The sequence below is a fragment of the Somniosus microcephalus genome, chromosome 6 (genome assembly GCF_052327205.1).
Source record: "Somniosus microcephalus isolate GS21.2 chromosome 6, FLI_Smic_1.0, whole genome shotgun sequence".
Taxonomy (NCBI): Eukaryota; Metazoa; Chordata; class Chondrichthyes; order Squaliformes; family Somniosidae; genus Somniosus; species Somniosus microcephalus.
Window position 1 is genome coordinate 240532267 of NC_140992.1, and position 20263 is coordinate 240552529.

The following is a 20263-nucleotide window of genomic DNA, read 5'->3' on the forward strand; positions in this document are numbered from 1 at the left end:
GTTTCCTCTGCCCACCTGGGGCTCTCTTGTCGTGTCGGAGCTCCGAGTGGAGCGCTTGTTTTGGGAGTTTAGTATTGGGCATGCGGACGATGTGACCCGTCCATCAGAGCTGATCGAGCGTGGTCAAAGCTTCGATGCTGGGGATGTTGGCCTGAGCGAGAACACTGATGTTGGTGTGCCTATCCTGCCAATGGAAATTGCCTGAGTATCCAATGGGAGGTGTAAAACATATTGTGTATTCCAGACTATATGTAGCTTTCCATCTCTCCATGATGGAAACTCTTACTTCAGTGTGATGTTTCAACTAGCAATCTGAGTTCAGCTGGCTGAGACTGCCATCTTTAAATATTAGACAGCCATGAGATTAAAACCCAAATGTTCTGATTCAGAGGCAAGTAATTCATTTATTGCTTGTTCTTCTAGACAGGCCCAAGCCACACCTCTGAGCTCAGCTTAAATAAACAATCTTATTTATACTTTGGGCTCTTGTCCAGATTTCTTGAAAGCTTTCATTATTCCAAGGATATTTTTTTATATGGTTTAGAACATCTCTATCTGAAACATTTCTGTTTTGGAAAAAAAAATTAAATCTCCATCTAAAATCAAATTTTTCTTCTTGTATTTTTCTTCCATTGTGATATTTGCATTTGTTTGATTAAAGAAGACATGAATCAGTGAAAAATAATGACGGCCATTTAATGTATTTTCTCAGACAATGTACTGCTTGAGAAGCACAGGGGTGTGGAGATGTTAATCAGTAACAGTAAAGGTATAATGTGAACTGCATTGGTCACCAGACTACCCAAGCAAAAAACCTCTTTTGTAGCTATCTTGATTACTGTCACATTCTTAGCTCTGATTCAGACCAGCCCAATGTAAATATGGAGTTTAAACTGGTCTTTCAGGCAAGTACTAAATGCAAACTATTTCTCATGTCCCACTTCAAATGGTGTCTACTTTAGTAATGTAGAATGTGTTCGTTTTAGTCCCATTTGTAACAAAACAATTATTTATTGAAGTTCTAAGTAGTGACTTGAATGTAAAATTGCACTTAAGTTCCACTTTGAGTAGTTTACCAAATAGCTAAATGCTTCTACAATTGCACCAATATAGTTCCTTCATGCAATTCATTTTTCCCTCGCAATCTCTCTTGACTTCTGCAAGTGTCAAACTTTATATTTTTAGTGAACAAATTGTGGCTGTCTGTTCCACTCAGGAAAAGGTTACTAATCCTCATCTCTCACCCATGCAGCAGGTAGCTGACAATTCAGCATTATTAAATCATGAAAGAAAGAACTTAGTTATATTGCACCTTTCACATCCTCAAGATATTCCAAGGTGCTTTACAGCAAGTGAATTGATTTTGAAATGTAGTCAGTCACTGTTGGATTTTTTTTTAGTAGGCAAATACACCAGCTAATTAGCACATGACGAGGCCCCACAAACAGTAATGTGATAAATGACCAGTTAATCTGGGGGGGGTTTTTGGAGTTGGTGATTGGGAGGTAAATGTTGGTCAGGAGAGTAACAAAACTCACCTGCTTTTATTCAAGTAGTGCTTTGAGATATTTTCCATCCACCTGAGAGAGCAGACAGGGCCTCTGTTTAATGTCTCATGCATTAGAGTGTACCTTCAACAATACAGTACGGGGTTGGGGGTAATATATTAGCATGGATAGAGGATTGGCTAACTAACAGAAAACAGAGAGTCGGGAGAAACGGGTCATTTTCCAGTTGGCAAACAGTAACTAGTGGGGTGCCACAGGGATCAGTGCTGGGGCCTGAACTATTTACAATTTATATTAATGACTTGGATGAAGGGATCGAGTGTAATGTAACCAAATTTGCTGATGATACAAAGATAGGTGGGAAAACAAGTTGTGAAGAGGACACACACAATCTGCAAAGGGATATAGACAGGCTACGTGAGTGGGCAAACATTTGGCAGATGGAGTTTAATGTGGGAAAGTGTGAGGTTATCCACTTTGGTAAGAAAAATAAAAAAGCAAATTATTATTTAAATGGAGAGAGATTACAAAATGCTACAGTTCAGAGGGACCTGGGGGTCCTTGTGTATGAAACACAAAAAGTTAGCATGTAGCTACAGCAAGTAATCAGGAAGGTAAATGGAATGTTGGCCTTTATTGCAAGGGGGCTGGAGTATAAAAGCAGGGAAGTCCTGCTACAGCTGTACAGGGTATTGGTGAGACCACCTGGAGTACTGCGTACAGTTTTAGTCTCCTTATTTAAGGAGGGATATACTTGCATTGGAGGCAGTTCAGAGAAGGTTCACGAGGTTGATTCCTGAGATGAAGGGGTTGACTTAGGAAGAAAGGTTGAGCAGGTTGGGCCTATACTCATTGGAGTTTAGAAGAATGCGAGGTGATCTTATTGAAACATATAAGATACTGAGGGGGCTCGACAAGGTAGATGCAGGGAAGATGTTTCCCCTCATGGGGGAATCTAGAACCTGGGGGCATAGTTTCAGAATAAGGGGTCGCCCATTTAAAACTGAGAGGAGGAGGAATTTCTTCTGAGGGTCGTAAATCTGTGGAATTCTCTGCTCCAGAGAGCTGTGGAGGCTGGGTTATTGAATATATTTAAGGTGGAAATACAGGTTTTTGAACAATAAGGGAGTGATGGGTTATGGAGAGCGGGCAGAGAAATGGAGCTGAGCTCGAGGGGCCAAATGGCCTACTCCTGCTCCTATTTCTTATGTTCCTTGGTACTGAGATGTCAGCCTAGATTATGTGCTCAAGTCTGGAGCCCACAATCATCTGACACTGAAGCGAGACTGCTACCTCAGAACCAAGCTGGCATATTTGAAGCGTTAGTTTGTATGATATCTTAAAGGAAAATCATGGGATTAAAACTGTATGCTATATACTTTCTCGATGTATCCGAGGTGTCCATTATTTTTTAACCCATTTTGAATGTTCCTTTTACAATGGTGCTGCATGGATCCTTTCAATAACCATGTAACTAGGCAAACAATGAATCGGATAGCTTCAGTTGATAGTAGGTTTGGAGAACTCATCATCTTCCCATCAGTGTTGTCAATATATTTGGTCTGTGTTCAGACTGATTGCGATCCTCTGTTTTGTAGATTCCAAGGGCAGGATTTTCATTGGGCCATGGAGTCGAGATTGGAAGCGTGCGGGGGGTTAAAATCCCGAAATCAGGGGTCCCGACCCCATCCCGCACCCAAACCCGCCTCCATGCCAGTTTCAAAGGAGGTGGGTACCCGCACTGGGACCCGCCTACCCGAGGCGGGAAGGGATTAGTGCCAATTAACTGCCTGTTAACGGGCAGTTTTTAGCCTAATCCCTATTTTTAAGGTTGAAGTGTGGGATTCCCGACGGCTCCAAACCACGCCAAGTTAGAGGAGGCGGGCCGTTGGGTTGAAGGACTTGGAGGGGTCGAGATGTCGGTGTTCAGGTGAGTGATGTGTGCATGAGTGCAAAGGTAAGTGTGTTTGGTGTGTCTAAAGTGATTTACATACCTTTTCAGCCTTCCTTCCTTTAGGTCCTGGGAGTCCCTCATCTCACCGGCACAGAAAGCAGAATGGCTATGAACTGTCAAAAGTGACAGCCTTCAGCTTACTGTGCAGGAGAGATTTCTAACCGAGTCTGTGGAGAAGGACTCGGGTTAGAAGTAAGACTGTCCGAGTTTGACAGCTTCAAACAGCTGTGAAACGCTGATATTTCATCTGTCAAAACCTCTTGACAGATGAAATTTCAGCCTGTGACATCACCTGTTGCTGGGTGGCCCTTAATTGGCCTGCTGAGCCCGCTGGGTGGGCTCAACATGGCCAATCAAGTTAAAATCGCGTGGATTGGCCGCATCTCGATGGAGGCGGGACTACAACCCCGAAAGTTATAGTCCCGCCTCCAACCCGACTCCTGAATAAAAATCCTGCCCCAAGTTTTCACTCTACTGTAGTGGAGTACGGTACTATTTACATTTTCCCTCCCAGACCTATCAGTGCAACTCTTTTGTTCTTTGGATTAACATGGTTTGTGGCATCAATTTTAGACTGTTTGAAATGGCAGCTGCATGACTTAAATTCTGCGCTTGATGCACCCAAAAGAATGGTGCCATCAGCTCATACGGACTGGATGGCAAACAGAGACATCTTGTGTAGGCTTATGTGCATCAAGTTCAGACAGACGGGCATTTTTATAGCACCTTTTGTGATTTCAGGAGGTCCCAAAGCGCTTTACAGCCAATGAAGTACATTTTTGAAGTGTTGTAATGTAGGAAACATGGCAGCCAATTTGCACACAGCAAGGTCCCACAAACAGCAATGTGATAATGACCAGATAATCTGTTTTTAGTGATATTGATTGAGGGATACATATTGGCCAGGACACCGGATGGAACTCCCCTGCTCTTCTTTGAATAGTGCCATGGGATCTTTTACATCCACCTGAGAGGGCAATATAAGATTCCAGAGGGACCCTGGTTCCAAATGATTCAAGGTTGACCCACATTGGGGACAGTTATTTAACTTTATTCAGCACAAGCAAGACTCAATACATTACAGTATTCGAGCAGCTGTTTACAGAGAATAATTGAGACTTCTTTTACCCCGTTATCCTCTGGGTAGAAGTGCAACTGTGAGCTGGCTGCTCTCTTTCTCTTTCTCTCTCTCTCCCCCCCAAGTTGTCTCCTAGATTCTCCCTGAAATCTTCTACTCCTGAAATCATCTTCTGTTTGTTGCTGTTAAGACCTCCTTCGTTATACCCTTACTCTCATTCAAAACCATGGAGTCCTCCTGAACCAATCACTGGCTGACACCTAAACCCGAAATCCATTCATAAAGCTGCCATGTCCGCAGCACCTTGGCTTACGCAGGTTCTAGTCTTATGACACCCTTATATCATCTGTTTTTGACCATCAAGACTCATATCTGGGGTCGTTATGGCAACACAAACGGAATATGTCTCCATAGGTAGATATACGGTCCTTGCTGTTGGCCTTTGTTTTTCATTCTCTACAGATGTTATAACATTCCAAAACAGTGGCAACTACACATGACCTTGTTTCCCAGGCTATTCGACCAGGTTGTCTGGTTACAGCTTACTCACAGACTTTTAAACTTAAGAAAAAGAGTTACATGTTATATATAATTCAGGTTATCATTGCATGCAGTTGATGATTACAAACTTCTACATTTAATTCTTAACACATGATTATACATCTATTACTGATGATTATAAGATATTAATGGTTATAATATAGCAAAATAAGTATTCCAAAAACCAACAAATATGTAATTCATAACAGTCTTACAGTCCCTTTGCCTCTTATCTCAGCCCCTGGAATTCCATTAATTCTTTCAGCTGTTTCCACAGACAGGCTGTCGGCCTTGCTAACCAGGCTTGCTGAGGTCTGTATTTTAAATTTGGTCAAGCAAGGCCCTGCACCTTGCTTTCTTCCATTTTAAATCTAGTCAGGTCTATCCAAGGCATATTACACTAGTTTAAAAGTAAGATTATTCAAGCATCGCCATGCATTGCGTAACAGTTACATTGTAGGAGTCTACGTACTCCTAGCAAAAAATACTGAACTCGGAGAGGTTTAACAGAAAAGGTTTAATTGTTGAGGCTGCATGCTGAACACAAAATGGAGTCAGAGACTACACAAAGTACGACTGCCTTTCATCAGTGCACAGCTTCGACGACTCCTCCCCCGCTCTGGGCTTAACTATGTTGCAGATCGAGTTTCTTAAAGGTGTGATCCTTCTTAAAGGCATGACGCCTGATTTATAGTCTATGGACCAGAAAGCAGATTGTGTGCTTTCTGTGATCGGTACGCCACACAGCTCCCCCCCAGAATCCGCTAGTAGGGAGTGTACGAACCGGCGTGGTGGCTTGATGGCACGGCCGGAACGGCTCTTGGCGGTTGGTGTCGGGAGCGGGGCGGTCGGACGCGTCGGGCTCTTAGGCGGTCTGCCCCGCGGTGGGGGTTGGCCCACTTGAACAGGTTCGTCGGGCTCTAGGTGCGCCAGCTTGAGCCGGTCGACCGACACCTTGTCAGTTCTGCCGCCCACTTCGAGGAGGAAGAACTTGTTCCCCGTCTGGAGTACCTTGTAGGGCCCGTCGTATGGGGGCCGTAGAGGTCCTCGGTGGGCGCCATGGCGCACGAAAACAAATTTGGCCATGTGCAGGCTAGGTGGTACGCGGGTTGCTGGTTCGCCGTGCCAGCCGGTGGGTACCGGAGCGAACTGTTGTGCTCGGTTACCGAAAATGCGGCGTTGCTGGTCAGCCGACCAGGGGGTCGTGGCGGTGGGCAGGAACTCTCCGGGTACGCGCAGCGGCTGGCCATACACAAGTTCCGCCGCCGAGGCTTGCAGGTCTTCCTTGACCGCGGAGCATAGGCCGAGTAGCACCCACGGGAGGCGGTCGATCCAAGCCTCATCCTCGAGGCTGGCACGGAGGGACGCCTTCATGGACCTGTGGAATCGCTCGCACAGTCCGTTGGCTTGGGGGTGGTAAGCTGTGGTGCGGTGAACGGCCACCCTGAGGTTTCAGGCGATGGCGGCCCACAGATCAGAGGTGAACTGCGGGCCTCTATCCGACGTCATGTCGGAGGGGATGCCGAACCGAGCGACCCAGGTACCGATGAACGCCCTCGCGATGTCGGCGGTGGTGGTGGACGTCAGTGGAATGGCCTCGGGCCAGCGGGTGGTACAGTCCACGATTGTCAGCAGGTTCGTGTGACCTTGTGATGGCGGCAGGGGGCCGACGAGGTCGATGTGGACGTGGTCAAACCTTCTTTCTGGCACGGTGAACTCCTCGAGTGGGGCTTTGACGTGCTGGTGGATTTTGGCAGGCTGGCAAGCTATGCAGGATCTGGACCAGACGCGCGCACCTTTGTGCAGGCTGCGCCAGACAAATCGGTTTGCCACCAGTCTAATGGACGCGCGGGTGCCGGGGTGTGAGAGGCCGTGGACGATGTTGAACACCCGTTTTCGCCGGGACTACGGGGCGGGGTTGCGCCAAGGAGGTGTCGCATTTGACTGTGACGGCGGGCGGGCCGCAGGCGACGTCGGTCAGTCGCAGCCCTGGGAGGGTTGTGGGCGCGGAGAGCAGATCGGGGTCGGTGCGTTGCTCCGCTGCCAGTTGAGCATAGTCCACTGCCAGGTGGGCGCCGTGGACGGCGGGGCGGGATAGGCAGTCGGCCACCACGTTGTGTCGACCGGAGACGTGCCGGATGTCCGTGGTGAATTTGGACACCGCGGCGAGCTGGCGTTGTTGCCTGGCTGACCACGGGTCCGCAGATTTCGCCATCGCGAATGTCAGGGGTTTGTGGTCGACAAACGCGGTGAAGGGGCGGCCCTCCAGAAGAAATCTAAAATGGTGGACTGCCAGGTACAGTGCGAGGAGCTTGCGCTGTATTTGGCCTCCAGGGGGCGCAGTTGGCGGCTGAAAAAGGCCAGCGGTTGCCAGGCCCCGTCGACCCACTGTTCGTACACAGCGCCGACCGCGTGGTCGGAGGCGTCCGTGGTGAGGGCCACCCTGGCGTTGGGCTGTGGGTGAGCGAGCATGGTGGCGTCGGCGAGTGCCTTTTTGGTCGAGTTGAAAGCAGTCAACACATCCGCCGACCACTTGATCGCCATTCTGTCTTTCTTACCCCGGAGGGCTTCGTATAGGGGCCGCATGAGGGAGGCCGCTCCGGGAATGAAGCGGTTGTAAAAGTTGATCATCCCCAAGAACTCCTGGAGGCCTTTGATGGTGGTAGGCCGGGGGAACTGCTGGACGGCTTGCACCTTGGCGGGCAGGGGAATGGCTCCGTCCTGCATGATGTGGTGGCTGAGGAATTCGATCCTGCTGAGGCTGAATTGGCACTTGGCTGGGCTGATGATGAGCCCGTGCTCACTGAGCCGCTGGAACAGGGTGCGGAGGTGCTCAATGTGTTCCTGCTTGGAGGAACTAGCTACCAGGATGTCATCCAGGTAGACAAAGAGGAACTTCAGGTCCCGGAGGACCGAGTCCATGAGCTGCTGGAAGGCCTGGGCCGCGTTTTTGAGGCCGAAGGGCATTCGGAGGAACTCGAATAGCCCAAAGGGGGTGATTATGGCCGTCTTGGGAACGTCCGTGGGGTGGACTGGCACCTGATGGTAACCGCGCACCAGGTCGACTTTGGAGAAGACTGAGCGGCCGGCCAGTCTAGCCAAGAAGTCTTGAATGTGCGGTATGGGGTACCGATCCGGCGTGGTGGCGTCATTTAGGCGCCAGTAGTCCCCACAAGGGCGCCATCCCCCGTCGGGTTTGGTGACAATGTGGAGTGGGGAGGCCCAGGGGCTGTTGGAGCGGCGGATGATGCCGAGCTGTGCCATTGTGGCGAACTCGGCCCGCGCGATCTCCAGCTTGGCCGGGTCCGCCTGCGGGCGTGGGCATACACCGGTGGGCCTGTGGTGGGGATGAAGTGTTCTACCCCGTGCTTAGCAACCTTCGCGGAGAAGGTCGGGTTGGTGAGGGCTGGGAACTCAGCCAGGAGTGCTGAGTAGTCGTCCGTTGAGCGGGCGCGGCACTGCCACGCCATTTTGGCGGGTTGGGGGGGTGCCATGGCGCCCGGGATAGGTGACATGGTGTTCATGTCCACGAGGCGGCGCCGAGGCATGTCGACCAACAGGCCTGGGCGCACAGGAAATCCGCACCGAGGAGCGGGGAGAGCACCTTGGCGGTGATAAACTCCCAGCGGTAGCGGCGGCCTGTGAGGTCGATGGTGACGGTGCGGGTGCCATACGTCCGGATGTCGGTGCCGTTGGCGGCAGCCAGTGCAGGGCCACGGCCGCCTCGCTGGATCTCGAGGGAGGACACTGGGATGATGCTGCGCTGCGCGCCCGTGTCGCATAGGAAACGGCGTCCGGAGGCGCTGTCCGTAATGTACAGCAGCGCGCCTGCTTGCCCCACGACCATCGTGTAGGCCGGTGTGGGGGCGGTTGGAAACGTGCAGGGATGGCTGCAGCGGTGTGCCCGTGCACCGAACCGGGTATGGAAGTAGCAGTAGCCCTGGGTCTGGGGGCCTCGTGGCCGAGCTGCGTGGCCGCGCGATAGAGGGTGGAGCGCGCGCCGACGTTGCGGAGGCCAGGTCGGGGGTGACGGCGTGGTTGGAGCTGGCGGACAGGAGCTTATCGGCTTCGTCGGCCAGGGCCTCGAGGTCCGTGAGGCTGGACGCCACGATCGCCGGGCGGATGCTGGGAGGTAGTTGGTGGATAAAGAGCGTGCGGAAGAGGGAGCCGGGCGGTTTCTCGTCGGTCAGAGCAAGCATGTGTGAGAGCAAGTCTGACGGCGTGGAGTCACCGAGGCCCGGGAGATCGAGGAGGTGGCAGTTGCGCACGAATTGGGAGGCTGTGAATTTTTTAATGAGCGCGGCCTTGAGATGTGCGTACTTGCCTTCCTCCGGAGGGTTTTGTAGTGCTGTCCAGACTTTCGTGATTGTGGAGCTGCCCAGGGAGGCGAGGAGGTAGTCGTACATCGTTGCGTCGGCGGTGATGCCGCGGAGTCGGAATTGCGATTTGGCTTGAAGGAACCAGGCGGTGGCCAGGTTCTCCCAGAACTCCGGCAGCTTCACAGAAACTGCATTTGTGTCAGCCATGGTTACGCTTAGGAGTCATCCTGAGCGTCGGGGTCACCAATGTCGGAGTCTACGTACTCCTAGCAAAAAATACTGAACTCTGAGAGGTTCAACAGAAAAGGTTTAATTGTTGAGGCTGCATGCTGAACAAAAAATGGAGTCAGAGACTACACAAAGTACAACTGCCTTTCATCAGTGCACAGCTTCGACGACTCCTCCCCCGCTCTGGGCTTAACTATGCTGCAGATCGAGTTTCTTAAAGGTGTGATCCTTCTTAAAGGCATGACGCCTGATTTATAGTCTACGGACCGGAAAGCGGATTGTGTCCTTTCTGTGATCGGTACGCCACAACATAATACAAACTTAAACCTAGAACTAATAATGCTTATGTCATTTAGTCCATGTTAGTTAGTAGGGGGAATCTGAAATGGAGATTTCTCAGGATTCTTGCAGCAGGCACTGTTTAACATCTCATCCGAAAGATGGCACCACTGACCGTGCAGTACTCCCTCAGTACGGCACTGGAGTACCAGCCTAGATTTTATGTTCAAGTCTCTAGAGTGGGACTTAAACCTGCGACCAGCTGACTCAGAGGCAAGAGTTATATCCTCTGAGACACTGTTGACGCAAGTTCAGTGTACAATACATGTAGCCATAGGGGATGCTGAGTGTACTAAACGAAGATACTCAGTACATGTCGGGGATGGGAAGGAAAGAAATAGTTGGAAGACTGTGAAAAAGAAAGTCTGAAAGAACAAAAAATGAAATGGCCAGTATTTTTGTAATCTAGCTCTCTGGAGCTAAAGATATGTCCCACAAAACTACACCCCGCCCCAGCCTCAGCCTCAGGGATGTCCACAGTTGAGCAGCTTCATAGCTTCCACTGTGGCTTCATGCCTTTTCTAATCATTGTTCCAAGTCAGGAAGCATCTGTGACTGGAAAATTTCTTACCTGGTTATATATTCGTATCTTTGATTGGAATCAATTGCGTTCAAAAACCAAAAAGGATAATGTATTTGATTATTGCTGTTGGTTTTCTTACAGTTAAATCCTGTGGGAATGTTTTTTAAAAACCAAAGTTTCAAAATAAATTGAAGGCCCTAATTTCATTCAGTAAGCTTAAACTGTATACTGTTCATGGTGCCCAACCGCTGAACCGGGCAGAAGTTTACTCTTTATATACACATATATATCGGACTGTTCTCGCTGCAGTTGAAAAGTAATTAGAGCACTTTGGTAATAGTCGAGTGCAGCATTGTAATTCTAACAATTCTAATCTTGTTTCTTATTCCTTTGTTCTATAGATATACTGTGTGAACATAATAGGTTATACATGATAAAATATATATTCCAATTAAAAAGATAGCACACTGAAGTTTTTTCTCTTTAATTGATGTTTATTGTTTACTGATTGCACATAAATTGTGCTCTGGCCCTTCCAGTCTAGTCAAGAATTGAACGAGTCCACAGGAGAAAACTGCTTTGAATTTGTTATTTAATCTGGAAACATTACAGAGTCCCTCAGCTGAATGTGTGCTCTAAATCTACTTTTGGTCTGAAGGCATTAAATCATGTCTACTGTCGATACAAATGGCTTTCTGGAGAGATCCAGTCAGGTACATTTGTTTCCAGCCATCCCAAAATGTTTGACTTGATTCCTGTCTTAACCGTTCAAATATCAAAATTTTAACATCACGTTCATATTATGTTGTCATTTTAATGCTAAATATATTTGGAGAGTTCCAGCTTTCTCTACTTTTTCCAATGAACACAAATTGAAAGGGAAATATTACTTTTATACTTACCTCCCAGTTTAAAGGTATTGTATTGTTGTTGAATCCCTTTTATGCCAAGAACCTTGAATGAATACTGACTTTGAAGAAACTTTTTGGAACAGATTGGTATTACAGGAAACTTTGTGCTATCTGGCACCGACGGGACCGAGCTATTGCCGTTCCCTCAAAACTGCCGGACACACCAGCGCTGATGTTGAAGCATACGGAGATTTTCAGCTCCGTGTGAATCAACAAACCCTGTTGCTTAGCAACAGCTTCTAAACAGTCGGCAAGCCTCTCTGTAGCGTCTCTAGCTGAAGCTGTTGCTTAGCTACAGACCTTGCAGAGCTTGACTGTTGAGAAAAAAGCAACGAAAAGATAAAAAACCTAATGAAACGGCTCCTGATTTTTGCCGGTGGCTCGAGCTTGCCGGACATTTAGCCTCCAGATAACACAAAGCTTCCTGTATAATAAGTAATCTGCCTCACCATAATCCAGTAGATTCCTGCCCCAGTGATGTGTGATACACAAATCCACCAGTCATTGGTGTGATGACTTGTTCTTGGTCAGGCACTTAATTCTGCCCCCCGCCCCGCCCCCCCCCCCCCAATCCAGGAAATGACACTTCACTGCCATGAGGCATCCCACTTACTTTTCTTATACTGAACAGTAAACCAATGCCTCCAAGGACTGAAATGACATTGCCACTGGCAATCATAGGAGGGCCAGGAGTAATTCATACCCTTAGTTCAATAAGGATGAGTGAGGTGTATAACTAAAGATGAAATTAAGCTTCTAGTTAGGATTTCTTGTAAATCTATATTTAACTTGAATTCATAGAAACTTGCATAGAAACTTAGAGCACAGAAGGAGGCGATTTGGCCCATTGTGCATGTGTTGGTCAACATAATAACATTCATTGCTTTCAGTGCTTTCTGAACTAATTTATAATTCATCCCGAGAATTGAAGAGGGAATAGACGTTATTGTAAAACATTTGATTCTGCTTTTGTCATCATAAACATTGTTTGGCTTTCTTGCCTAGATTATTTGCTTGGAGAAATCAGTTCCCATATGTGTTAATATGTACATGTGTGGCAATGCTAAGTTATTTTACTGGAAATCCTTGGTCCATCTTCGAATTTTCATAACTACATGTACCTATACACTGGAAGTTGTAATTTAATTCATTCATCTTGCCAATAATATAAAAATTGCCTTGTTCATATATGCTAAACTTTTGCAGATTTCTATTTAACTACTTTGCTCTGGTAAGCACACCTACTTCAAGAATTTCCTTAGCACTCTCCAGGGTCCTGTTTTGAACATTTTCCTCCAGAATTCTTCTGCTAAATTCTAACCCTGTGCTTGCACGCTGTTGCAAATGACTGTTGAAATCAATGACGTCAGAATTAAGTCTAGCTAACATTGTGTTCAGTAAATAGTTCCCCGCACACTTTTCCCTTCCTAGTTTTTTGCTTAGATTTATGGAGAGTTTGCTGAACGATAATATTTTAAATTAGCTTTTAGATTTTGTACAAGTTTTTTGGCACAAAAGACTAAAATTAGTCAAAACAGTGCCAGGGAACCGGAATAACAACACAAGCCATTGACCAGATACAATTAACAAAATCAGCATTGCAGACTGTCGTCTGTTCCATCAGTGTTGTACAAGAACATAACTAATCTAGTTGATTTTTTTTGAAGAGGTCACTTGCATGGCTGGTGTCTATATGGAGCCAGAAGGCATTTGATAAGGTTCTGCACAAGAGAGTATTTTCAAAAATGAAAGAGCAATAGAATTGGAAGTAACCTTGTGATATGGGTTGGTAATTGCTTGGGAGGTAGGAGACAGAGAGTAGTGATAAAGGCAATGCTCTCTGATTGACGGGATATGTCGAGTGGTGGTCCCGAAGGTGGGTTAATGGAGCTGAGGTACAGATCAGCCATGATCTATATAAATGGCAGAACAGGCTCGAGGGGCTGAATGGCCTACTTGTGTTCCTGTGAAATTGCCAATGATAAAAGATGAGTAAACTTAATTTTTAAGCAAGCGACGTATTAGTTCTAAAATGTTAGAGTAAGGCAAGAATACATACCTAGTATCTCGTATCTAAACTTGAGAGAGGTGGTGTGGATTTAAAAGGATATACCTCTAAGACTGTTGTGGTATGGTTTGCCGTAGGTGTTTGTCATGGCTGTGGATTTATCTCGACCACAAGAGACATCCTGTATAGTCATCTGGTTACCAATCATATGGTCTGCCAGCCAGGTTCAAAGGGTGACTCGTACTCGCCAGGAACAGGCCCACCTGCCCTTCCTTTAACAGGTAAGCTAGAAGCATACTCCATACTGTCATTTTAGTATTAGCTTGAAATGGGAAAAGCTTGCATTATGGTAGGTCTGTTCTTTCTTTATTGCATTACCTATTAAATGATATCTTTGTAAAACAAGTTTTCAAAAACATATTTAGCATCAATTTTTTATTCAGAGGGTTATACAATTTGTTGCCAATGAGACAAATGGCAGCAAAAAGTTTGCATATATAGTGTCAGCTGTATAGAATTAATGGCATTGATAAATTCTGTATAATAGACTAAATAAACTGAAAATAATGCTAGATTTATTCAACTTTTATTTATAATATTTGATTTTTTTTGTAACCTGTTCAATAGGTGTGAAAGTTGCAAATCCTTTCTCGAGTCTGAAGTGTAACCAATGTGAGTACATTGGGGATTCCGAGTCAAGTTTGCAGCAACATAGTTCACTGCACGTTGTACAAGATACATTTGAGTGCAATCAATGCCATGAGAAGCTAAGAAATACTGCTGAGCTAGCCAAGCACATGGAGATTCACCAAGGCAATGAGTCACCGCACAATATGGAGGAAACAAAGGACAAAGATGATGGGCGATCTCCAGCTTTAAGTAGAGAAATTCCTGAGGAACTTAATATAGTGGTGAAAGTCAAAGAGGAACCTCTCAATTCGCAATCTGAAAGTGAAGGTGATCGGACTATGGAGGAGGGTCAGAAAAATCCTACTCCTGACCGTTCCTCCAGTGTTTCGTCCCCAAGGAGCACCCTTATAGTAAAAGTGAAGTCAGAGCATTCAAGCCCAACACCAGCCCCAAGTCCAGTCAATTGTGGGACAGGTTCAGTTATGTCAGAAGGAACCGTTCTAGTACCTTATATGTTCAGTCATGAAACTTCCACATTTCCGCAAGCTTCAGAGATTTTAGCCAAAATGTCTGAGCTGGTCCACAGCAGACTGAAGCAAGGGGTCAACAACTATCCACTTCTTTATGCAGGGGCACCCATTCAAAAAGGAGCAACTTGCTATGAATGTGACATTACATTCAATAATATCAACAACTACTTGGCACACAAACGACTCTATTGTTCGAGCAGGCATCAGCAGGCAGACAACCCTACTGTTGACGAGACTGTGAAGGATTCTGCACCCACAAACAGAACTGAACAAGTATCTCATAGTCCAGCTTCTGTAGCAGAAAATCAGCATGCTTCTTCCTCACAGACTGACTCCGAAAGAGATCTACGGATACCGCATGTGGAGAGTAAACCACCAGAAATAAAAACTGAGGACAGTGCCATGAAGGATACCTCATCTGAAGGGGAAAGCCTTAGTAGAGTTAGTGAAGGCAGCCGAAGTCCAAGCAACTCTGTTGAAGATTTTGATGATGACCCTTCAAAAACTGTTTGTGAAGCCTGCAATATAAACTTTACCCGACATGAAACCTATGCTGTACACAAACGTTTATATTGTGCTTCAAGACATGACCCTCCTCTTCGGAGGCCAAATGGTGGGAAAGTGGCATTCCTTCAGCAAACTGCACGTACACGTAAACGTAGAAAGCTGTACGAGATTCACGGTACTGGCCATCAGCCTCTTCCACCACCTTCCCCAAGTGAAGTGTCTGTTCATAGTCCTTCAGCTGCCGTCCTTCAGAGTGCTGGGTTACCAAACAATGTAGAAGCTTTGAAAATAAAACAAGAGGCTCTATCACTTTCTTCAAGGTCAACTGATTCCCTTTCCCTGTCAACAGGTTATATGTTAACCACTCAATCTAGTGCAACTTCATCACCAGGCTCAAGTTCAGATGTTGATGGACCAATTGATCTTAGCAAAAAGCCTCGTATTCAGGAAGAACCATTGATTCATGTTGCCCCTTTGCTTCCAGCCTCGCGTATTTCAACAGACTATCATGAATGTACCTCCTGCAAAATTAGTTTTAACAGTGTAGAAAACTATCTTACTCACAAAAAGTATTACTGCTCTGCTACTGCTCTTCAGCACAGTAAGGTGGAGCATCTTGCCAGAGTAAAGATGCAGGCTTATGCTTCAATAAAAGCTAAGAAAAATAGGATGGAAATTGCAGACCCTCACATACAAGCAGAGGAATTGAAGAAAAAAGATATAAGCACTAAATGTATTCCAGAAAGTCCAAATGTAGTACATGCCTGCATTACTCCAAGCAGCTCTCCAGGAATGTATCATTGCAGTCCCGATGTTTTGCAGGATGGGCCTCAGTTGTCCCCCCATGTTAAGACCACCTCAGCACCTCTGCGCACTCATTCAGTCATCTGTCCCTATTGTCCACTTAATGGACCAATTGAAGGAGACCTTATTGAGCATTTTAAGAATGCTCATGATATGCTGTTGACCAAGCAGCTTTCAACTGGGCACACAACAGAAGTTATAATGGAGGACATTTCATCACAAGGTAAACTAATGACAAACAGTATTTCTGAAAGCAGTCCTCAGAATTCAAGAGTTCCTGCCCCATCTCTCAAGACAGGTGCTCAAATACAGAAGAATATCTTGCATGCCAAAGATCAAAGAGTATCTGTCTCTTCCCAGTCTTCAGTTGAAAGTCCTTTGCAGAACATCTCATCTAAACCTTTACTGGCGTCCCCTAATGTTGCTCTGAAAATCTCACCAGTGCCTGACAGCCCCAGGGATCCAGGCTTCAAATCCCTCAGCCCACCCGTTAATGTTGACAAATCTGTTCAGACAGCCATGTCACTCCCAAGCCCTGTGCAGAATGGAAACCACAGATACTGTCGCTTGTGCAACATCAAGTTCAGTAGTCTTTCAACTTTTATAGCTCACAAGAAGTATTACTGTTCTTCTCATACTGCAGAACACGTTAAATAAGTTTTTGCATCTGCAAACTGTATTTTGAATGTTTGCTCTGATGTTTGGCACAAATTACCTAACACCTCAATATCTTTGTGCATCTTGCTGTACAGTTTAGAAACAATCATGAAAAGACAACATTGGTTTCTGGTGTTCAAATGTTAACCAGTCTTCGTAAGGTGTTTGAAATGGCCCAGGATGGAGTGACACTTTTTTTTTTCAAACCATGTCCTTAAATTGGATTCATGTTCAACCTCCTATGCTTAGCTGGTGAAGTACATTATAGGATTGTACTTTCTCAGTTGAAGCAATGAATGATACATAGAAATGAAATCTTTTGGGTCTGTTTACATGCCTGGTTTAATGTGCTCCTTTTGAAGAAACCATGTTAAAGAGCCAATTGGTATGTTTACTCGCTGCATAACTTAAAATATTTTTATAATAATCTTCCAAACCAATTTAATTATATGCTGGTTTTCTTCAGAAACATTTTCAGAATATTCCTTTGCAACCTTTTGGTGAGTTTATAACAAAACAAGTATTGAACTTTCATCACTTTTGACAATCTGGCACCTACATTTGCCTTCTACTTGGGGGAATAGCCTGCAGATTTTGAAATTAAGAAGGAAATGTTTAGGTTAGTTAAAGTTGAAGTGTCCCACAAATCTGTTCATTGAAGAAACTCATGTCAATTCCTCTGTAACCTTGTATGTCCTGGTTAAACTTCTCTCTTCTGAAGGAATTATTAATGGAATATAACTGTCAGTGTTTTTAAATCTTCAGGAAGTCCCAGTACCATTAAAAATAGCCAACACACCATGATTTTCAAACCTTCTTTTGGCCATTGGATGTATTTTAATTCTAAGGTAGGCATGGCTCTGATTGGCAGAGTGGGCAGAACTTAGTCTTATAAATTCAGTATTTATAACTCCAGTCAAAAATATTGGAAATGATTCCAAATAAAACATTGAAACAGTCACATGTTTTCTAGCGATTTTTGTCACATAAATACTGATAGTTGAATACTACTGAAATATTGAAAAGTGATCACTAGGGGGCAGAGTAGTTCAAAACTAGTTTGTGTAGATTTAGTGATATTCTTGCTAATTGTTTAATTAGTGCATGCTAATCCTGTCAGCCTTCATTTCAGTGCATTCAATTCAACTGTAGGAATGTCTCTAATTTTTATTTATTAGTGTTGTATTTATTATCAAGGTTTACGTGCAAAGCCAGCGCTAATGCAAAAATGTGCTGACTGAACAGCATTTTTTATTTTAGAGCTTAGTTTACCAAAAACAGGACTCAAATTAACCAGTAAATTCTGTGAAAAAGAATTTAATTTGAACTGTTTCATTGTACAAGATATGTAGGTCCAATGCATCCTGGGATTAATTGCCTTTCCTCTATGTTATTATTTGTAGACAAAGCTTATTGCTATAATGCACATTAAGTGTGCTTAATGAATGGAATGGTGTCTTGGTGCTTAAATGTAAATGATTCCTAATCTTTATCAGTATGGTGTTTTTCATGAATATCTGTGTATTTTATGTTGCTCATCTAAAGGGTGTAATGTTCGAAGCGAGGAACAAAGTTATTCTGTTCAGTGGCATTCGTGTGGGTTAAAAATGTCTTCCCATTTTTTAATTTGGGTGGGAGGAAAGCAGGAAGAGATGGCCAATTCAATTTGAATAGACATCAGAAATTAGAGCACAGAATGAGACAATTCAGCCATCACACCATACAGTTAGCTCTTGACCTTAATTTCTCTCTTTACCGTGTCAGCCGTGGCTCCGTTGGTAGCACCCTCGCCCCCGAGTCGGAAGGTTGTGGGTTCAAGTCCCACTCCAGGGACTTGAGCATCAAAATCCAGGCTGACACTCCAGTGCAGTGCTGAGGGAGTGCTGCACTGTCGGAGGTGCCGTCTTTCGGATGAGACATTAAACCGAGGCCCCGTCTTCTCTCTCGTGTGAACGTAAAAGATCCCATGGCATTTTTCAAAGTGCAGGGGAGTTATCCCCGGTGTCCTGGCCGATATTTATCCCTCAATCAGCGTCACTAAAACAGATTATCACATTGCTGTTTGTGGGAGCTTGCTGTACGCAAATTGGCTGCTGCATTTCTTGGATTACAGCAGTGACTACACTTCAAAAATACTTCATCAAGCGCTTTGGGACGTCCAGTGGTTGTGAAAGACGCTATAGAAATGCAAGTCTTTCTTTCTTCACCTCTTCCCTCTTTCTCCCCCCCCCCCCCCCCCCACCCCCGAATGAGTGTTACTAAATAAAATGATTTTTCCTCTATTGATGGAAAATGACAAGCAAAAGTGGCACTTGGATCAGAAATACAGTGGTACAGAGCAAGCATCCGCAATACTCCCAGGCGGATATACTTTCTCTCTTGTGGGTCAAAACATGTTACTGACCAAATATTACACTTGTAGACTGTTACCTACAATGCCTTGGTAGTCTTTTTGGAGGTATATTGTGGTATATTTTTAAACATCAGTCAGACTTTATTCATCCAGAAGATTGTTACATCACTAAGTTCAATAAAACACATATGGTAACTATACAGTTTGTAGACTGCAAATATTTTATAAAGATTTATGAAAGCAAGGACATTTTAAATGAAGTCGGATCAAGCAGAAGGTATATGATCTCTGAAACTCTTGTTGTTTGCATGATTGTTCCTATTTAATCGGAAAAGCTATGCTTTGGTTGCACGTGTGTCTTTCTACGACTTTATGAAATACAAATTTTTTTACTTTTCCAGAAGGTGCTGTTAATTTATTTATATTGTAGAGCAGTGTTTACTATGATAATCTGTGGAATAAATCTTGACATAAATCTCTCTCTACAAAGCAGTGCTAATGGATGTTCAGTTCAATAAATCCATTTTTACACTTTTTGCACTGTATTGTATAAATTTTGCTGAATGATGTAGTTTAGAAGCTAGTTACAGGATATTTATGTTTCAATTCAGCACTTTTATACCTCTGAATTTGCCTACTATAGTGACCAATAACTTTCAACTCTCAGTTGAAGGCTGCCTTCAGTGATTTAATCATGTCTGAGACTGATCATGCTGTTAAAGTGAATGTCATTCTTAATTTTCAATTGGGAATTGACCCACTACACACTAGTTTGAGCTATGCATGCTAATAAATTGTCCTGTGGGACATCTGAAGCACTACTATGCCTCTCTCGTCTGTGTGAGTCCTTTTGTATCATGTGTTTCTCTCTGAATCAGTGTGTTTCTTGAGATGAAAATAATTCCATTTTCTCACTAAGAGGCAGAACCACAGCGAGTACTTCATGTCAATGAGGCTGGACATTTCCACGGACACAACCTTTGTAGTAAGCCCTCTGTTGTGTCTGTTCTATTTTGTTCACATATTGGACTGGATGAGTTAGTTTATGGTAATGTGCTTTGGACAAGGAGGAAATGACAATGTAATACTGCTTTGAATTCATTCACAATACTTGTATCTCCTAGAAACTGAGCATAGAGATGGTTTCATATACAGTCATTTGAAAAGGACACTATGGAGACAAGGAACAACAGTAGTGTCTTTTTGTTGGGGGGGAGGGGATTTTAAATCCTGTTTTAAACAGAGTTCTGAATAGAAGCCAGTTTCTGTTAATGAATCCACACTTTTTTAAAGTTATTTACAACATTAATGAGACATTAATTTATGTACTGTAAAATGTCAGTGTGTGTTGAAGTATTGGTGAACTTTAAAATT

The 20263-nt window shown here is 44.8% G+C and overlaps 1 protein-coding gene across 3 annotated transcripts in view; it reads left to right on the forward strand.

The window, feature by feature from the left end:
* Window positions 1–19710, forward strand: part of zfpm1 (zinc finger protein, FOG family member 1) — a 258811-nt gene extending 239101 nt beyond the window's left edge. For all 3 annotated transcript variants that reach the window (XM_085991613.1, XM_085991616.1, XM_085991615.1), the window contains 2 exons: window positions 13546–13689; window positions 14036–19710. In XM_085991613.1, the coding sequence (XP_085847739.1) occupies window positions 13546–13689; window positions 14036–16536 (2645 nt within the window). In that variant the 3' untranslated portion in view covers window positions 16537–19710. The remainder of the gene's footprint in view (window positions 1–13545; window positions 13690–14035) is intronic.
* Window positions 19711–20263: the final 553 nt, after the last annotated feature.